This window comes from Phyllobates terribilis, unplaced genomic scaffold, assembly GCF_046119375.1.
Source record: "Phyllobates terribilis strain yellow unplaced genomic scaffold, ASM4611937v1 Scaffold_1__5_contigs__length_1240528914, whole genome shotgun sequence".
Lineage (NCBI taxonomy): Eukaryota > Metazoa > Chordata > Amphibia > Anura > Dendrobatidae > Phyllobates > Phyllobates terribilis.
In genome coordinates this window covers 180225965-180247998 of record NW_027362761.1, presented here as the reverse complement: position 1 = coordinate 180247998, position 22034 = coordinate 180225965, and the positions used below count along the sequence as shown (strand labels likewise).

The 22034-nt window shown below is 43.4% G+C and overlaps 1 protein-coding gene across 3 annotated transcripts in view; it reads right to left on the bottom strand.

Annotated features, from left to right (window-relative positions):
* Window positions 1-22034, bottom strand: part of LOC141252544 (cytochrome P450 1A1-like) — a 79813-nt gene that overhangs the window by 45803 nt on the left and 11976 nt on the right. The window contains exons 2-3 of one of the 3 annotated variants that reach the window (XM_073670534.1): window positions 9074-9885; window positions 2806-2929 (exon numbers count right to left, since the gene is read on the bottom strand). In XM_073670534.1, coding sequence (XP_073526635.1) covers window positions 2806-2929; window positions 9074-9871 — 922 coding nt within the window. In that variant the 5' untranslated portion in view covers window positions 9872-9885. The remainder of the gene's footprint in view (window positions 1-2805; window positions 2930-9073; window positions 9886-22034) is intronic. The other 2 variants (XM_073670541.1, XM_073670554.1) reach the window with 2 other exon arrangements.

Below are 22034 nucleotides of genomic sequence, written 5' to 3'. Positions count from 1 at the left end.
GATGACCTGTCCGGAATGCGCGCTGAGGAGGGGATGCTAGAGCTGAGTACCCCAGGGGCTGCAAGCGAGAGTCGCTCGCTCGCGGATGCCGACCGTGAGTCTTTACCCCCAGTGGCTGTCCAGTGGTCCCCTAGGCCCGATCCAGAGCTGGGCCTGCTTATCCATGAGTTCCGCATGTGGTGCTGGAGCCGGATGCCGGAAGATCCGTCCCCCTCGGCCGAGGGTGGAGAACATTCTGGTGGGGCCGGAGCAACAGCTGCAGCGGAGCCTGACGGAGGTGAGCAGCCTATACCCTAGCGGCCGGTTTCGCCTGCGGCGCCTGCCGCGACAGCTTCCACAGCGACAGGGGCCCCTAGGCCTGAAGGGGATGGTGCGGAGGCGAGGCTTCCTAGGAAGTGGGCCCCGCAAGAGAGTTTTTGGCAGCTGGCAGTGGAGGCCCTCAACACCCCCTCGGCGAAGTGTTACGCCGAGCTCGGGAGTCTGAAGTGGACTACCCGCAACCCCCCGATGACGCCACAAGAGCAGCGGCGATGGACCGACACCTTCCTCAGAGGCTGGCTGGAAGGGTCCAACGCGGCGCAGAGAAAGTCGGTGGAGGCGTCCCAGACTCGGGGACGAGTCCTTGAGTTCCACATCCGTGAGGGGTACCAATTCCTGGAGGAAGAGTGGACCGGGCACGAGATTGTCTGTAGGGTGCCATAGCGAGAGGGGGCTACAGCTCGCCCACGACTACCTCGCTGGGGCACCTTACATGTGCTCTGGAAGCGGTTCTCTAGATAACTGTTATTTTATGCAGAGACAAATCCTGGCTGGAAGAAGTGATGGCATTCTGCGCTTTATGGAAAAGAAAAGCAAAGATGATGGACTTCAACTAGAGACATCACTGGTGAGTCAGTGTATTACCTGTACACTTACACTACACACTGTACACTATATACTATGTACAGAGCTCCCGTGTATAATGTCACTGGTGATCCCTGTGTTACCTGTACACTGACACTATACACTATATACTATGTTCAGAGCTCCTGTGTATAATATCACTGGTGTTCACTGTATTACATGTACACTATATTCAGAGCTCCTGTGTATAATGTCACAGGTGATCACTGTATTACCTGTACACTATACACTATATACAGAGCTCCTGTGTATAATATCACTGGTGTTCACTTTATTACCTGTACACTATATACTATGTAAAGAGCTCCTGTGTATAATATCACTGGTGTTCACTGTATTACCTGTACACTATACACTATATTCAGAGCTTCTGTGTATAATGTCACTGGTAATCACTGTATTACCTGTACACTATACACTATATACAGAGCTGCTGTGTATAATATCACTAGTGTTCACTGTATTACTTGTACACTATACGCTATATACAGAGCTACTATGTATAATGTCACTGGTGATCACTGTATTATCTGTACACTATATACTATATACAGAGATCCTGTGTATAATATCACTGATGTTCACTGTATTACCTGCATACTATACACTATATACAGAGCTCCTGTATATAATGTAACTGGTGATCCCTGTTTTACCTTTACACTGACACTATATACAGAGCTCCCATGTATAATGGCACTTATGGTAATATTAGTATTGTGTTTTTTTTTATTAATGATCAGTATTGTAATATTCAGTCACTATGTGGTGGTAATGTGTGGTCTGATGATGGTGTGGCGGTATTTGTTCCTTGTATGTGGTATAATTCGGTTACTATGTGGTGGTAATATATTATCTGGTCATGGTGTGGTGATATTTGTTCCTTGTGAGTGGTATTATTTAGTTGATAAGTGTTGGTAATATGTGGTCTGGTCATGTGTGATGGTATTTGTCCCTTGTATGTGGTATAATTTGGTTACAATGTGGTGGTAATATGTGGTCTGGTCATGGTGTGGCAGTATTTGTCCCTTGTATGTGATATTATTCGGTCACTATGTGGTGGTAATATGTGATCTGGTCATGGTGTGACGGTATTTGTTCCTTGTATGTGGTATTATTTGATCACTATGTGGTGGTAATATGTGGTCTGGTCATTGTGTGACTGTATTTCTCTCTTGTATGTGATATTATTGGTAATTTAAAAAAATGTACAGGACACATTCCCTTAAAGAAAAATAAATAAAAATATAGCTAAAAAGAGTATTGGATATTTTAACAAACATTTAATAGGTTAGAGTAGAGTAGGGTCTGGCCAGAAGAGTCTACATTGTCGTGGTGGCGGCTTAAAAAATCTTTTGGCCAAAACAACAGCTGCTGGCTAGGTATGTGATCTGGTGTTCGATTGGAACTGTTAATGTGTGATTGGTGAGGACGTGGTGCAGAAGTGGAGTTTTTCCATGAGTGGATGGTGGGACTGTGGAAGGTTCGAGGGGTGGAGGCGGAGTTGGGGTGGATCCTGTGTGGAGTCTCAAGGGAGCCCGAAAATCTTGCCAGTATGGGGCCCTGAAATTCCTGGTGGCAGCCCTAGCTTAATGGCATGGGTTTCCATGACCAAGGAACTTATGTAAGCCTTAAATCACCAAGCACAGTGTCAGCTTTCGGATGGCATGAGATAAAGCACACAATCCCTTCTATCTGGAATGAAGGAGTTTTGCTCATTCGCCAGGTGATTGGTGTCAAGTGTATGCCAGACCATAATATAATCGGGAATGAGAATTCTTCTATAATTATTAGATCACATAAAAGGGCCTTGAAAACAAAGATTTTTACTTATACACTTTACAACCAAATAAGTGATTATATTCAAAGTTTGTGTTAAAATGCATGAGCTGAATTTTTTACCTGCTCCAAAGATATCATTCACAGTGGATAGAATCTGGGCATCTGACAAAGCAGATAACTTATCTTCTAAATTTCTCCGGCTACAGCAATAGATTAAAGCATCAGTGATATCTCTTATGTGATCCTGTAGTATATAAAAAAATACAAATGCAGAAAAGTATGTCAAGTTTTGAATAAAGCTGTTCAGTAATTGGTCTAGCAAAGTTTAGAAAAATGAAAGCACAACCTAAATAGTTACATGTCTTCAGCTAGTTTTCATATTTGGGTCCTTAATCCGCAATCCTTTAAACATTGAGGGAATCTGTCACCACTTTGGAGTTATCAGACCTCTACTATGGGCATACAGGGTATAGAAAAGTAAATCTATACATACCTGTATGGCCCATGGTAGAGGTCTGAATGCAGAGAAAAGTGTTTTTATCTCCTTGGTTTTTCACAGGTTTGGAGTTCCCCGGACACCAAGCTATCCCCGCCCTTCTGCTTATTATTCCACCAATTCCCCACCTATGTCCACGGTTACCATATTTCCCTCCCTCCTCGCACATCACAGGTCCCTGTGACGTGCGCTTTTTTCCCTCACTTCTCCCGGCGCATGCGCAAAGCGCGGCTCGCAGGGAGCACGCTTTGTTTCCTCCCGGGCCCGTTTGGCTGAGCACAGTGCTGCAGTGCTCTATTGCGCAGGCACCCGGGAGTCACTGTGGACACTGTATCTGATTTTATTGAGGTCTTTTTTGTCAGATTCAATATTAAGAAAACAGAAAAAGAAGTTTACTTGGATGAATTGTGGGCGATTCTATCGTTTTGGAGTAGATGTTCCTCATTCGTTAATAGGCTAATGCTCTGAATTAGGCGAAGTGCATAGTGACGTCTGCTGCTATGTGCACCTCACCACAAATCCTACTCCAGTCTCTGCTGTTGTAAGATTTGAGGCGTAGCGAACATTGCCGCGCATCATGAATTTGATGAGTGAAAGTCGCCTCTCCCCGTAACGCCCCTGTCCTGCTCCATTACCTCCCACTTTGTCGGAGCTGTGGTGAGATTCGCGTGAAAACGTCAGCAGTTGGACCACTACAAATCAGTACGTGATGGTGTGGCACCCCAGGGGTCCAGTTGCCACAGTGGCATTGCCTCCCTCACAAGAGGTAATGCCATGCCTGGAAGCAAGCAGGGGTCCCCTAGTCAGGTATACTAACATTCAACACTGTCCTGGCTCCAGACCAGCAAGGGGAGCCCCTTCCCTTGGCAACTGGGATCTGGGGGTGGGGTTAGTTAGACTTAGTGTGAGGAGTTGAAGTGAGGACGTCGAGGAGAGAGGAGCTGGGGACTGGAGCTGCACGTCAGCTCACCCCAGAAGGATGAGCACACAAGAACCGGACACGGGAGTCCGAGGCTGTGGGGCACTGAAGGCCCAGCCGCAGAAACCGGAGGGCAGGTGACTCCAGGTCTCCTGGCCCCATCAGACGCCCGGAGGCTCCGCAGCACAGAGGGCCCAGAACTGCCACGTGGGAGCGACGCACCAGCAAGGCCCGAGCTGCCTGCCATACAAGTGAGCACAGAAACGTTGCACTCAGGGACGAGGGCCACCGCACCGCTACAAGCAGCAGGGCCAAAGAGATTAGTGGAAAGGGAAGGCCTCCAACTTCACGTGGCAAGGAGGATTCTTTACTTGCTTCCAGGCTGCCCGGATTTCCACTTCTAGCCAGTACCCTAGTCCCGACTTGTCTAATCACCACCAGTAAAGCTAAGAGGAAACCGCCATTAAGTTGTGGACTGATTATTGCTGCGTCATCAATCCCTGCACTACAACGCCCAGCACGACCTATACCATCTACACTGCCCTGGAGCTAAGCTCTACCTGTGGAGAGCCACACCAGCTTTGCTGCACTGACATCAGCTCCAGAGGATCTGCACCGCAGCGGCGGCTCCACATAGCCGCATACCACAGGTGGCGTCACGGACTGTATACAAAAACTATAAATCCCCTATAAATAAATCCCTGTTATTGACCGCCCTGGGTCACAGACCGGGTCACCGCCACTGTGACATCCCCCAGTATCTACTGGCCCGGCACCGGGTACCCCACAGCCCAGGGGGCGCGTCAATGGCATATCCTCTCTAGAAATACAGAGATACAGAGATAGAAAGCACCAACTTGACTTGTGTTGCATTCTACTGTGATATTGAGTCTATAGTATGTGGGAAGTGTGCCCTCCACAGGGAATACATGTGCTATGCAAATAGTGCAAATATTTTAGCAGATTAATTTAATAGCAGTATCATCTGTATGTCACCACTAAGTATTAATAAAAGCCTGCTTAAACAGTAATCGCATTCATTTTCATTCCATAACCAAAAAATAATAGTACACATGAAAATTAGCAACTCTGTAATATTTCTTATCAGAGAAATCTGCTTCTTTCTCCTCTGGGACTTCACATTAATTTTTAAAAATTCTCAATTCACTGGTAACATCTGTATTCAGTGAAGACAGACTTTCCAATTAATGAGAGAGGAAATGACAGTCGCTACTGATAAGATTCTATATAGAGGACAGGGAGAGGGAAGAGCTAGAGGCAGTTCTCCACCTACTCCCTTCTACATAGACCAGTGATGGCGAAACTTTTAGAGACCGAGTGACCAAACTGCAATCCAAAACCCACATATTTATCGCAAAGTGCCAACACGGCAATTTAACCTGAATACTGAGATTTTAGTTTGGAAAAACGATTCATACATTAATGCGCTATAGAGTCTATTGCAAAAAGCCTGTAACCATTGCACTCCAAGTCTGAGATACTAGCCAACAATTTCAGTGGAGATCTGCTCTTGAGAATGGAGAGGATTTTTAGTCAAAAGTAAAATTGCAAAGTTGTTTGTTTTTACAACCTCTTTGCAATTGTAACCGTTTATCATGATGAGAATAACCCTTTAAGCCAGGGATGCCAAACTCAAATACACAGAGGGCCAAAGTTTAAAGCTTGGACAAAGTCAAAGGCCAATCTTGATATTTGTTAAAAAATTGTCTTCAATTGAGGAAGTTTTTCCTTATCAAATAAAACAATTAACTTTTGGAATTATAGTGGACTAATTTAATATGTTGTGTAAGAGCACTAAAAAGCATATGGTCCAATGGCTTAATTTAAAAATGTAATAGCACAGGATAAAAAGCCTTGAATAAAGCAGATAAAATATGATGCAAACAAAAGTGCCCCCAAACACAGTATGATACCCCCACAGTGAATTCCTCCACATGCACAGTATGATGACCCTACCGTACCTCACCCTTCCTCAATCCCCCCAACAAAGAATGGTGACCCCATCACAGTATGATTCTCCAACTGTAATCTCCACCCAGCTCTCCATACAGTATAATAGGCACAAAAACTCATCCATACAGTATAATGTAATGGCCCCACATAGTCCTCCATACAGTGTAATTATTATTATTATTTATTATTATAGCACCATTCATTCCATAGCATTTTACATGTGAAAGGGATATACATGGCACAAAGAATTACAATAAATTTTGAACAATACAAGTCGGCGACTGGTACAGGAGGAGCGAGGACCCTGCCCTCGAGGGGTCACAATCTACATGGGTCCAACATAGTGCTCCATACAGAATAATGGTCCCACATAGTCTTCTATACAGTATAATGGGCAGAAAAAGTCCTCCATACAGTGTAATGGGCCCCACATAGTCCTCCATACAGAATAATGAGCCCCACATAGTCCTCCATATAGTGTAATAGGCCCCACATAGTCCTCCATACAGAATAATGGGCCCCATATAGTCCTTTGTACAGTGTAATGGGCCCCATATAGTGCTCTATACAGTGTAATGGGCCCCACATTGTGCTCCATAGAGTATAATGGGCCTCACATTGTGCTCCATACAGTATAATGGGCCCCACATATTCCTCCATACAGAATAATGGCCCCACATAGTCATCCATACAGTATAATGGGCCCCACATAGTGCTCATACAACATAATGGCCCCACATAATCTTCCATACAGTATAATGGGAACAAAAAGTCTTCCATACAGTGTAATGTGCCCCACATAGTGCTCCATATAGTGAAATAGGCCCCACATAGTGCTCCATTCTGTACAATGGCCCCGCATAGTGCTCCATAGTGTATAATGGCCCCACATAGTGCTTCATACAGAATAATGGCCCCACATAGTGCTCCATATAGTATAATGGCCCCACATAGTGCTCCATACAGTATAATGGTCCCGCATAGTGCTCCATACAGTATAATGGCCCCACATAGTGCTCCATACAGAATAATGGCACCACATAGTGCTCCATACAGAATAATGGCACCACATAGTGCTCCATACAGAATAATGGCACCACATAGTGCTCCATACAGTATAATGGCCCCACATAGTGCTCCATACAGTATAATGGCCCCACATAGTGATCCATACAGTATAATGGCCCCACATAGTGATCCATACAGTATAATGGCCTCACATAGTACTCCATGCAGTATAATGGCCCCACATAGTGCTCCATAGAGTCTAATGGCCTCACATAGTGCTCCATACAGTATAATGGCCTCACATAGTGCTCCTTACAGTATATTGGCCCCACATAGTGCTCCATACAGTATATTGGCTCCAAACAGTGCTCCATACAGAGTAATGGGCTCCACATGATGCTCCATACAGAGTAATGGGCCCCAGATATTGCTCCATATAGAGTAATGAGCTTCACATAGTGCTCCATTCAGTGTAATGGGCTCCACAAAGCACTCCATACAGTGTAATGGGCCCCACATAGTGCTCCACACAGAGTAATGGGCCCCACACAGTGCTTCATGCAGTGTAATGGGCCCCACATAGTGCTCTATACAGTGTAATGGGCCCCACATAGTCCTCTATACTGTATAATGGCCCCACATGATGCTCCATACAGTATAATGGCCCCAGTTTAAAAAAAAAAAGCTGGGGCCATTATACTGCACGCGCCCTCCCATCATGCCATGTGAGTGCAATGGAACGGGGCCGCGGCACTAGTGAGAGGGGGATCACGCCCGGGCTCAGGACAGGAGAGTGGTGGCGGCAATGCTGAGGAAATGGCATGCATGCCCACCGAGAGGGCTCTGCGTGCCCCTCTGGCACGCGTGCCATAGGTTCAACACCACAGACATAGAATTTCTTCAACTACAATTGTCATGTCTTATCTCTGTAATCTGAAAATCTGTCTAAGCTGAATACAGATTTCACCCAAATTGAGAATGGACAAAGAAAGAAACAGATTTCTCTGATAAATTACATTACAAAGTTGCTTATTTCCATGAGTTCTATTGATTTATGAAATAAAAATTAAAATGACAGTTACTTTTTAAGTGACAAAGTCTTTCATTTACAAAGCATACAACATCAATCTGTACACAGTAAGATGTTTGCAAACTTTGACTATAAATATGAAATTTAAACTACATTACTACTATAATGAATATACTTATCAAATGTAGGTACTAAGTGTATACACTGGCCAATTCATGTGTGCTCACCAGCCACGAGAAGGCAATCTGTTCACACTTGTTTTATTATGTTAGGAGGTGATGGTCAGTTTGTTTTTTGTTTTCTAATCTGTTTAATTAGGATTTTTTTGTGTAAAATATATTTTTTCATATTGTTAATCAAATTTTTGTTCTCAAATTCTCTCTTGAGCAGCTCACAACTCTGCAGTCTCCTAACTTCCTGGTTTCTGGTGGAGCGAGCATTCCTTCTTGAGTGACAGTTCTGAGGAGCAGTAGATTTTTAGTATTAGTAGAACTAAAAAGCTCAGGATAAGTTTTGCTATAACACATTCAGCTATCAGGGTTTATTTCAATATATTTAGATTTAGAGATAATAGTGCATTTGAATAAGCATGTGAGGAAAGTGAAAGCTGTAATTAGATTATCTACTCTGGAAGCAGCTTATGCTGGGTGCTGGTGATTTTGCAAGATTTGTAAGGATAGCTTGTAAAGAGATAAGAGGGAGGGGGGAGGAGGTGAGCAGCTAACTGCTGTATAGAAATCAATGTGCTGAAGAGCACTGACTGGGATGTTAGGAGTTAACTATTCTCTTAGAATGTAGCCACTATGCGCAATTGGCTAGCCAAGCTCAATGGAGACAAGCTGTACACTATGTAAGATAAAAGCAGCTATATCAGGAGAGCCACAGCAGTCTAATTAACTAAAGATAATTAATAACATGAGAATAGCCCTTTAAGAATAATTGATATATGATTATTACAAACCTTGTCATATGTCTCATAATGTTCTTTTACATGTTTTTGAGTAAAGTTGTTAAATATTTTAACTGTTTGTAGTAGTGCTTTTATTCCAGGCAATGGAAGAAAACGTAAAAAGGGAATAAAGTCTGCTGGTGCAGCAGAACCTGATGCCTTTAGGGCATCTTCATTTACTTGGATGACTCCAAGAAACTCTTCATCATCGTGACTGTAGCGCTTTCCATAACATAAAGCACAGACAACACTGGCTACAGTATATGTGATACTGTCTGATGGATCAAAGTAGCCCTTTTCAGAATTCAACAGCAGTGTTTCCACAAGAGCTTCAGATTCTGCAGACACAAACTCTTCAAAAAGACTCTGGGATGATGAAAATCTAGATGATTGTGAAAATTCTCGTAAAGACTTTTTTGCGATCTTTTTATGGAGTTTCCAAGCATCTCCAAAATGTTCTGAGAATGCCAAACTTGTGCCATCATTAATCAAGCTGAAAGTGTAAAGTTTTGGACGACCAGCAAACTGTTCTCCTTGTTTCAGTAAAACCTTTTTGACAGTCTCCAATCCACTCACTACCACCACTGGCACCATGCCTAGCTTCAGACGAAATACATCTCCATACTTCTCCTTCATTTTAATGAATGACTTGTGAGGAAGTTCCTCTATTTGTAATATGTTCCCCAGGATTGGTATTCCCCAAGGACCAGGAGGAAGCTTTCTTTTTCTCCAGAATTTCTTTGTTATTAAAAGGACAATAAAAAAAGTCACTAAGGCTAATGTGATCTCCATGTTTGTAAAAACAAACATGTTGAATGATCCTACTAAACAAGAAAATAATGATAAAACAGGTTAATATGTTAGTATCGACTATTTTTATATCACATTTAATAAACAGAAAATTTATTTAACCAAGAAGAGAGTCTCCAAAAATGTACATCTTCAAAAACATCACAAAATGCACATAAACATTGATACTCTTATTTATAGCATGTTCTAAATAAGCCAACATGGATTTCTCAAGTGAAAATAGGGAAACACCATAAATTTAATGGGGCTTTTCAGTACTTTTGTATTAATCCTTAGAATAGATTATCAATATAAGATCACTTGGTGTCTCACACCTTGTGCCCCCACCGGTCAGTTGTTATCACCTTTGGCGGCCGGATGTAAACGGGGTGAGAATTAGAACACTGCAAATCCATATGCTGTTAGTAGTTGCTGTCAAGTAGTGCAGATCAGATCTTATTATAGCAGCTGAACTGCAGTACCCTGCAGCATCCACAAAACAGTGCACAGAGCTGCAGTGTTCTGCTATGGTATACACTGTTAACTTCCTGATGTCAGAGGTAATAACAGTAGAGATGAGCGGTGTTCGACTAGAACTGTTCGCCAATCTCAAATTCGAGCTGTTTTGGGCGGTGTTCGAGTCGTTCGAGGAACCCGAACGATTTGCAAAAAATTCGGCTGTTCGAGGTTATGTTCGATAACTGTTCGTGCACCAAAAGCGTGTCCTGCATGTCTGGCGCTATTTAGAGCACCAATCATGCAGGGATTGTCTGCCACTCACTGTAATGCCACATGGATTTGGGCAATTACAGTGATTGCCCAAATCGATGGGAACAGTGCTCACAGTGAAACATGAAAAGCCGGCAATTCAGCAGCGGCATACACCGGTACCCGACAATTTAGAACAGAAAGAATAGAGAATCACACATAGATTAGATAGATAGAAACATGTCAGTCACATATATATGAAGTACAGTGACAGTGTTGCTTACTGTACTTGTCATTTAGTGTAAAGGATTTATTAAAAAAAATAATAGTGTTTTCATGCACCGTCTCTTTAAAAAAGCCGGCCGGCATTTCAGCAGCGGTACCCGACAATTTAGAATAGAAGGAATAGAGAATCACACATAGATTAGATAGATAGAAACATGTCAGTCACAAATATATGAAGTACAGTGACAGTGTTGCTTACTGTACTTGTCATTTAGAGTAAAGGATTTATTTAAAAAAATAATAGTGTTTTCATGCACCGTCTCTTTAAAAAAGCCGGCCGGCATTTCAGCAGCGGTACCCGACAATTTAGAATAGAAGGAATAGAGAATCACACATAGATTAGATAGATAGATAGAAACATGTCAGTCACATATATATGAAGTACAGTGACAGTGTTGATTACTGTACTTGTCATTTAGTGTTAAAATAAAGGATTTATTTTAAAAAAAATTGGCGTGGGGTTCCCCATAATTTTAGGCTCTAGCGGAGGTTAAGCAGACGGCTGGGGCAGATGTTTGAAGCCTGGGAAGGGGGTAATACCCACGGAGCTTCCCAGGCTACTAATATCAGCCCCCAGCTGAATACCTAGCCTTTACTAGCTATTAAAATGGGGGACCCCTCAAAAAAAATGATGTGGGGTCCCCCCTATTTTAATAGCTAGCAAAGGCTAGGCAGACAGCTGGGGGCTGATATTAATAGCCCAGGAAGGGTGGCAGTGGGGTAATAGGGTTGGGGTTGATGTCAGCTTATAATGCTAGCTGACATCAATCCCAGGTTAGTAATGGAGAGGCGTCTATAAGACACCCCCATTACTAACCCCATAGTCAAAGTTAAAAAAAAACACAAACATCCAGAATAAAGTCCTTTAATTAAAATAAAGACACAATTCTTTATTGTTCTAAATTAAACCATACTTACCGTCACGCCCATTCCAGTTGAAGCCAACGATCTCCTGCAGTAAAAGTAAAATAATAAACCAACATCATCCTTACCTTTCCATGGTTCCCACGACGGCTTCAGCTCTGCTACATTCACATAACAGGCTGGATCGCAGCAGAACGCTGCCATCCAGCTTGCAATGCCGCACACACTGAGAAGCGCAGGCATGCTTGCGCTCCTCAGTGTCTCGCTGTGACGGCATAAAGATGAGCCGAGTTCATGTCCAATGAACTCGGCTCACCTCAGGCACGTCACTGACAGCTTGGGAAAATTCTCCTGCACTCAGCGCTTCAGCGTGAGAATTCTCCCATGCTGTCAGTGACGTGCATGAGGTGAGCTGAGATCATTGGACATGAACTCACCTCATGCACGTCACTGACAGCATGGGAAAATTCTCACGCTGAAGCGCTGAGTGCAGGAGAATTTTTCCACGCTGTCAGTGACGTGCATGAAGTGAGCTGAGTTCATTGGACATGAGCTCACCTCATGCACGTCTCTGACAGCGTGGGAAAATTCTCACGCTGAAGCGCTGAGTGCAGGAGAATTTTCCCACGCTGTCAGTGACGTGCATGAGGTGAGCTGAGTTCATTGGACATGAGCTCACCTCATGCACGTCACTGACAGCGTGGGAAAATTCTCACGCTGAAGCGCTGAGTGCAGGAGAATTTTCCCACGCTGTCAGTGACGTGCATGAGGTGAGCTGAGTTCAGTGGACATGAACTCGGCTCATCTGGATGCCGTCACAGCCTGACACTGAGGAGCGCAAGCACGCCTGCGCTTCTCAGTGTCTGCGGGATGACAGGCTGGATGGCAGCTTTCTGCTGCGGTCCAGCCTGTCATCTCGATGTAGCAGAGCTGGGAGCTGTCCTGGGAACCATGGAAAGGTAAGGATGATGTTGCTTTATTATTTTTCTTTTATGGCAGGAGATCGTTGGCTTCAGCTGGAATGGGCGTGATGGTAAGTATAGTTTAATTTAGAACAATAAAGAATTGTGTGTTTATTTCAATTAAAGGACTTTATTCTGGGTGTTAGTGTTTATTTTTAACTTTGACTATGGGGTTAGTAATGGGGGTGTCTTATAGACTCCTCTTCATTACTAACCTGGGCTTGATGTCAGCTGGCATTATAAGCTGACATCAACTCCAGCCCTATTACCCCACTGCCACCGCAACAAGGCAGAGGGAAGAGCGAGGCTAAGTGCCAGAATTGGCGCATGCTATGGATGCGCCATTTCTAGGGCGGCTGACGGCTGGTGTTTCTAGCCTGGGAGGGGGCCAATATTCATGGCACCCTTCCTGGGCTATTAATATCAGCCCCCAGCTGTCTGCCTAGCCTTTGCTAGCTATTAAAATAGGCTGGACCCCACGTCATTTTTATTGGGGGGGTCCCCCATTTTAATAGCTAGTAAAGGCTGCTTAACCTCCGCTAGAGACTAAAATTACGGGGAACCCCACGCCAATTTTTTTTTTTAATAAATCCTTTATTTTAACACTAAATGACAAGTACAGTAACCAACACTGTCACTGTACTTCTTATATATGTGACTGACATGTTTCTATCTATCTAATCTATGTGTGATGCTCTATCCTTCTGTTCTAAATTGTCGGGTACCGCTGCTGAATTGCCGGCCGGCTTCTTTAAAGAGACGGTGCATGAAAACACTATTATTTTTTTAAATAAATCCTTTACACTAAATGACAAGTACAGTAACCAACACTGTCACTGTACTTATTATATATGTGACTGACATGTTTCTATCTATCTAATCTATGTGTGCTGCTCTATTCTTTGTGTTAGAAATTGTCGGGTACCGCTGCTGAATTGCCGGCCGGCTTTTTTAAAGAGACGGTGCATGAAAACACTAATATTTTTTTTAATAAATCCTTTACACTAAATGACAAGTACAATAACCAACACTGTCACTGTACTTCATATATATGTGACTGACATGTTTCTATCTATCTAATCTATGTGTGATGCTCTATCTTTCTGTTCTAAATTGTCGGGTACCGCTGCTGAATTGCCGGCCGGCTTCTTTAAAGAGACAGTGCATGAAAACACTATTATTTTTTTAAATAAATCCTTTACACTAAATGACAAGTACAGTAACCAACACTGTCACTGTACTTATTATATATGTGACTGACATGTTTCTATCTATCTAATCTATGTGTGCTGCTCTATTCTTTCTGTTATAAATTGTCGGGTACCGCTGCTGAATTGCCGGCCGGCTTTTTTAAAGAGACGGTGCATGAAAACACTAATATTTTTTTTAATAAATCCTTTACACTAAATGACAAGTACAGTAACCAACACTGTCACTGTACTTCTTATATATGTGACTGACATGTTTCTATCTATCTAATCTATGTGTGATGCTCTATTCCTTCTTGTCTAAATTGTCGGGTACCGGTGTATGCCGCTGCTGAATTGCCGGCCGGCTTTTTTAAAGAGAGCGTCTTCTGAGCAGTTTGTCAGCTTTTGGACACCTTTGAAGGTGTTTTCTATGTGTTTCTATGTGTTTTTGTTTGCCTGCCATTGGTTTTAACGGTGTTCGACGGTGTTCTAAGGTGTTCGACGAACAGTTCGATGAACAGTTCCTCGAACATCCCGGTGTTCGACGAACCAAACCGAACCCGAACACTACGGGGGTGGCTCAACACTAAATAACAGTTGATTGAGGAGGTACAAGGTGTCAGACCTCCATTAATCTTATACTGATAATCTCTTCTAAGCCTAGGTCATTCACATAAAAGTGCTGGTCAACCCCTTAAAGGTAAAGTCCCATGGTGCTGAAGCTTAAAGGGGTTGTCCAGTCCAAAATGATAAGCTTGCAGTCACTCTGTGTGGACTGTAGACTTATGAATCCCCCCCAGCGCACGCACTGTGAGCTGCGGGGATTCGCCAGTTTCTGAGCCCGAATCGGTGTGTATGTATGCATTATGCATACTCTCGGGCAGAGCCCTACTAGTGGGTGCGGCCTCGCTCCATATACTTCTATGGAGCGAGGCCGTATCCAATCTAGTGGCGTGGTTGTCCAGTGGGTGTGGACGACTAGTGGGCATAGCCTCGCTCGATACAAGTGTACGGAGCAAGGCTGCGCCCACTAGTCAGGCTCTAGCTAGGAGTATGCATAATGCATTCATACCCACCGGTCCCGGCTCAGAAACCGGCAAATTCCTGAAGTGCACAGTGCGTTCGTTGGGGGGGATTCATAAGTTTGCAGTCACACCAGTGATGCCAGACTTATCATTTTGAATGGTACAACCCTTTAATAAGACCAAACACCATAAAGGGGTGGCGCCACCTAGTGGTGATATATATTTTTTTAAATTCCCTCTTTTGTCCCTTGCCTTGATTTGCAAGCTGCACGGTGGAGGCAGGGAGAAAAAGAAAGCACAGTGCTGATTGATGAAATGACAGTCAGCAGCTCTGTACAAACACTGCTTTCTGTGTGGGAGGGGAGGGCAGTAGGGGGATGGAAGTGTTTCACATGATGATTGAGGACTGGAGCACTGGTGTAGATATCCGGCTTCTCCCATATACATGATAGATTACTCCCTTATTACCTGTGTACTGCAGGCAGCACAGGACAGGGCACCAGGGTGCTAAAATTAAAGCATAGTGTGATCCCTGACCTGAGTCTGATCCTGATTGGGGGGAAAGGGAGTAGAGGCAAAGATATGCAGGTCTATGACACTGCCATATTAGCTCCTCTAGTCCAGGAGCTGTGCAGTATTTATATACTGAGAACTGCTGTGCTGTGCTCCTGTTCTGGCACTGTAAGGCCTCATTCAGATGGTTGTGTTCCACGTACATGTTCTATCTGTTTTTTTTTCACAGATAGAAGCAATATAATCTGTGGTGCTATTCACACGTGTGCATTTTTTTCAGAGATATGTCTTATATTCTCTGGTATCATAGATGAACAGTGGCAACACAAGTCTATAGGTCCATGAAAAACACGTGCAGCACACGGGTGGCATCAGTATGCACTCTGTGTGCTGTCCATATTTAAAGAAAAACTTCTCCCATCAAAATGTTTATCCTCTTAATATATTTTTTAAAATCAAATGTTTTTTATTAATTTTTATAAAAATTTACACAAAGGAAAAAAAAAAAAAGAAGGAAAAAACAACAACAACCAGACAATCATTGGAGAAACACAGTTCTCCACCCCCCAACCTTAAGTAGCATTAAACATGAGTTATTTATCCATCCTGGCTCTGCAAAACCAGCATAATTAGATGAACAAATATTTGAACATGGTAACAATAGTCAATCCAATTACATATAGCTTGTGGAAGTACTAATAACATTTTAATTTATTTTCAAAGAAGTTTCATTTGAGGCATCATATAAACGTAACTCAAAGCAAGCCGAGGCGAAATCTCCTTAGTTCCCTAGATGTCAAACCAGAGCCATCCATCCATAGACCCCATATCTTGTCAAATTTAGAGATAGCATCTCTTTTTAGGTATATGCCTTTTTCCAAATTTACTAGCCAGTTAACTTTATCAATAAATTCTGATATCATAGGCTCCTGATCTGCTATCCATTTTTGGGCTATCAATTTTCTTGCCATATATAACATGCATGCCGCCACAATTTTGCCATACTCATCAATAGTCAGATCTTCAACATATCCAATATACATACTAATTGTGAAAGCTCTACGTCAGGCATGTCCAAAGTCCGGCCCGCGGGCCATTTGCGGCCCGCGGTCCGGACTAATAAGGCCCCCAGGTATCCAGCAGCATGTACCTTGCGGCCGCTGCCGCTCTCGTCGCCACCGCCGCTCTCGTCGCCACCGCCGCTCAGTACTCCGGCGCAGGGAGAAGAGCCGAAATCTCGGACATCGCGAGATTTCGGCTTTCCTTCTCCCTGCGCCGGAGTACTGAGCGGCGGCAACCGGCCAGCCAAGATCTCGCGACGTGCGAGATCTCCAGCCCCCAGGGGTTGTAAGACGTTCAGAGGTCAGATAGGCTGAAGACCTCAGCTTAGTTGTGTAAAATTATATAAATAATATATATATTAAGTTATATATAAGTCCCTGCGCCACCTTACACCTCCAGAAAGGTTAGGCCAGCAGGGCTCTCACACAAGCTTGTGGTAGCAAGCTGTCATACCCTTCATTAACCCCTGACTGCCTGTCACTGTGCTATAATTCCATTATCTGATGTGCGACTGTTGCACAGCTTGCTATTCTCTGCCTGTGTTATAAAGCATATAGCAGTATCTTATTTTTGCTGTTCCACCCTCTGCGCCTTTTAATCTCTCCCCTTCTGGCCAATTTTTATAATGGCAACTACAAATAAGAAACGAAAAGTTGACAGTGAGGGCCGCCGCTTCCAGGACAAGTGGAAAGTAGAATATTTTTTCACTGAAATAAAGAATCACTGTGTTTGTCTGATATGCCAAGAGACCGTTGCTGTTTATAAAGAATTTAATGTCAAGCGACACTATCAGACGAGACATAGCACATACGACAAGCTAACAGGGCACGACCGAAGTGAAAAGTATAAGCAACTTGAAGCTGTTTTATTGTCACAACAGCGATTTTTTACAAGAGCCCGTGAGTCAAATGAAAATGCCACAAAGGCGAGCTATGAGGTGGCAGCGTTAATTGCTAAAAATTGCAAATCTTTTGCAGAGGGTGACTTTATCAAAGAATGTGTTATGAAAATGGTAGAGAATGTCTGTCCCGAGAAGAAGCAAGAGTTTTCCAACATTTGCCTGGCTCGTAACACTGTAGCACGGAGAATTGAAGAAATTTCATCGGATATTAAGAGACAGTTAATGTCAAAAGGAGCTGATTTTGACTTCTTTTCAATAGCCTGTGATGAAAGCACGGACCTATCTGACACGGCTCAGTTGCTGATTTTTTTAAGAGGGGTGGACGATGAAATGAATGTGACTGAAGAGCTACTTGACCTCCAGAGCCTCAAGGATCAAACAAGAGGGAAAGATTTATTTGATTCTGTTAGTTCTGCCATAGATGACATGAAACTGCCTTGGAACAAAGTTACTGGGATTATTACTGATGGGGCACCTGCCATGACTGGTGAACGAAGTGGATTATCAACCCTAATCTGTAACAAGGTGAGCGAAGAAGGAGGCAAAGCTATTAAACTTCATTGCATCATTCATCAACAAGTTCTCTGTGCTAAACATCTCCAATATGATCATGTTATGAAACCGGTACTAAAGACCATTAATTTTATCCGCTCTAAAGCCCTGTGCCACCGCCAGTTTAAACAGTTTCTACTGGATATCCAGGCTGAATATGAAGATGTTTCATATCATAACGATGTAAGATGGCTCAGTCGGGGGTCTGCACTGCAACGTTTCTACTCTCTCAGAAAGGAAATAGGAGAATTCTTGGAAACAAAGGGACAAACGATGCGAGAACTATCTGATCCAATTTGGCTGGCTGATTTGGGGTTTCTAGTCGACCTAACAAAGCATCTGAATGTACTGAACATGAATCTTCAGGGCAAAGATGCAGCGGTGAACCAACTTTATTCACACCTCAAAGCCTTTGGAACAAAGCTGCAACTTTTCCTAAGGCAGTTGTCACAAACACCGCCCAATACCATCCATTTTTCAGCGCTACAGGAAATAATTAACAGTTTTCCACAGGATGATATCCATGCGCAAATAAGCAGGTATGCAGCAGACATCACATCTCTGGCTGGGGAGTTTCAACGGCGCTTTCAAGATTTTGCAGCTATTGAAAAGGAGATCAGCATTTTCTCCTCTCCATTCTCTGTTGACCCCGACAATGCTCCTGATCAGTTGCAGCTCGAGCTCATTGAGCTACATTGTGACAGCGAGTTACGCAGTCGTCATCAACAGCTCTCTCTTGTTAACTTTTACCGCCAACTGGATAAGAGCCGGTTTCAAGAGATTCGAACATTGGCTAAGAAAACCCTGAGCTTGTTTGGCTCAACATATTTGTGTGAGAAGACATTCTCTGTTATGAACTTTAACAAGAACCGCGTGAGGACAAGACTAAGTGACTCTCACCTGCGTGACATTTTGCGCATCAAAACCACGGCCATTGAACCAGACCTAGTCTATGTGCTGCAGTCCAGATCCCAGTTTCACCCTTCACATTAGTGCAGGCTAGTTTCTTTTTTTTAATTGAGATTAATATGTTGTAAAATCTCAATTAATGTCAGTTGGATAGACAGTTATATATTTGAACACATGTATACTTGCTGTTATGTTCCTGTTCACATTTTTTGAACTTATAAGTTGACAGACAACCTTACATTACTTTGTGTAATGTACTTTAAAATGTTCCTGAGATATCTCAGTTTCCTGTTTTTATTATATTAAAGGGGTTGTCCAAGTTCAGAACCCAGACATACCCCCTTTTTCACCCAGGCAGCCCCCCTGCCATGGGCATCAAAGCATCTCATGCTCCGATGTGCTCCCTTGCCCTGTGCTATTTACAATGACACACTGCCGGTAGGAGGCTTCACCGGCTCTAATGTGCAGGCTTTAGCGCTGCTCTAGCTGGTTTACTGGTGATAAAGCCCGCCCATCAGTGCCGGTGACGTCACTGGGCTTTCTGCCAGCCCCGTGGAGAGCCGGGTATGTCACTAGAACTCCAGAAAATGCCTTTCCTCTGCGCAATTTAGTGCAGGGCAAAAGTAGGACATTGGAGCATAAACTGCTTCGATGCTCAAGTCGGGGAGGGGCTTCCTGGGTGAGAATGGGGGTATGTCTGGGTTAACCCCTTTAAGGCAGATTGATTAAACACCTGTTTAGATTTGTCATCCAAGTCACAAAATAAAAAGTATGCCGTTTTCAATAAACTTTGCAAAAAAAGTTTATTTGCATTCATTTTAATGGTCCAAAGAATGTCAAGCAAAATGATCGGCCCTCGCACATGTTCACTTCATCAAATTTGGCACTCTTAGAAAAAAGTTTGGACACCCCTGCTCTACGTCAATTGAATAAACCCTGTTAATAATTGCTACAACACTCTTCCAAAAGGACTCCAAGTTAGGACAGTTCCACATCATATGAAGCATATCTGCTATGTTAGTTTTGCATCTAGGGCAGTGTTAAATAAGAATTGAGGTGTCCAATACTCTGGTGTATCACATACATATGGGACAGTCTATGGGATTCACTTAAAGACAGCTGTGGAACTCTTTCCAGTATATCTGACCAGTGATTTTCCTCTATGGGTCCCATTACACTCTTCCATTTCTCTTTTGATTGCATCGGCTGGTTTGTCAATATAATGTCTAAGAGAATGTTATAAAGTAATGAGATCCGTCCACGAGAAATGTGGAGATTAGCTATTCTCTGTATTCTTGAGTTTCCGGGTACCCTCCTTCCACAACAATGCCTTCCGCCCGATATGCATGCCTAAATTGTAAGTATTTATAGAAGTCAGAGGGAGGTAACCCATATTCGTTTTGCAGCTGTGAGAATTCCTTAATCACACCACCTATCAGCACTTGATTAAGTCTGTTTAAACCCTTGGCGCTCCAGGAGCCAAATCCCACCAGTTGGTATAGATTTGGAAGCCATGGAGTGTTCCATAATGAAGTAAATTGCGAAACACCTTCTATTCCTTTTAATTTTTTCACCGTCCCCCAAAGTTTGTGACATAACAGCATAGTCAGTATTTTGCCTCTAAGTGTCCCAAACTTATGCGCCTCCAATACCTCATAGAGTTTATCTGATTGGAAATAATGCTGTAGCAACATACGCTGAGCTCCTCCTCGCCTAGGGTCGTCCCATCCCCGAATATGTTGAAGCTGAGATGCCACATAATATACTCATAGGTTAGGATCCGCAAGCCCTCCCATTGTTTTGTTTCTTTGCAATGTTTCCAGTTTAATTCTCTGAGTCTGTTTGCCCCATATTAATTTTCTAAACTCCTGACTGACTTTAAAGAAAAACCTCTGATTTATCCATATTGAGGAGTTGTGTAGAACATACAGCAATTGTGGCATCCAGATCATTTTGACAAGGTTAGCACGGCCCACAACCGACAACAGTAACTTAGACCAGGCGCCTAGTTTACCTCTAAATTTAATTACGACTGGATCAAGATTCAACTTCTCATAATCATTTATTTTTGCCGATATATTGATGCTTAAATATTTAAACTCCAATACCACTTGTAAACCTGAGTTAATGTAGTGGGAAGCATTCTCATATGTATTATCCAATGGAAGTATAACTAATTTGCTCCAATTTATCTTTAGGCCAGAGTATTTTCCAAATGTTTCTATCGTTTCCATTGCTGTAGGAAGTGACTCTGAAGTTTTAGCCAGAAATAATAAGGTGTCATCAGCGTATAACGTGACCTTCTCTTCCCTATTTCCTCTACGAAACCCAACTATGCCTGGATGCTCCCTGATAACCGATGCCAGGGGTTCAATGGCCAGTGCAAAGAGTGGGAGGGGACAATGGGCACTCCTGCCTCATACACTGCTCAAAAAAATAAAGGGAACACTCAAATAACACATCCTAGATCTGAATGAATGAAATATTCTCATTGAATACTTTACTCTGTACAAAGTTGAATTTTCTGACAACAAAATCACACAAAAATCATCAATGGAAATCAAATTTATTACCCAATGGAGGCCTGGATTTGGAGTCACCCCCAAAATTGAAGTGGAAAAACACACTACAGGCTGATCCAACTTTGAAGTAATGTCCTTAAAACAAGTCAAAATGAGGCTCAGTATTGTGTGTGGCCTCCACATACCTGTATGACCTCCCTACAATGCCTGGGCATGCTCCTGATGAGGTTGCAGATGGTCTCCTGTGGGATCTCCTCCCAGACCTGGGCTAAAGCATCCACCAACTCCTGGACAGTCTGTGGTGCAATGTGACGTTGGTGGATGGAGCGAGACATGATGTTCCAGATGTGCTCAATCGGATTCAGGTCTGGGGAACGAGCGGGCCAGTCCATAGCTTCAATGCCTTCATCTTGCAGGAACTGCTGACACACTCCAGCCACATGAGGTCTGGCATTGTCCTGAAGTAGGAAGAACCCAGGGCCAACCGCACCAGCATATAGTCTCACAAGGGGTCTGAGGATCTCATCTCGGTACCTAATGGCAGTCAGGCTACCTCTGGCGAGCACATGGAGGGCTGTGCGGCCCTCCAAAGAAATGCCACCCCACACCGTTACTGACCCACTGCCAAACCAGTCATGCTGAAGGATGTTGCAGGCAGCAGATCGCTCTCCACGGCGTCTCCAGACTCTGT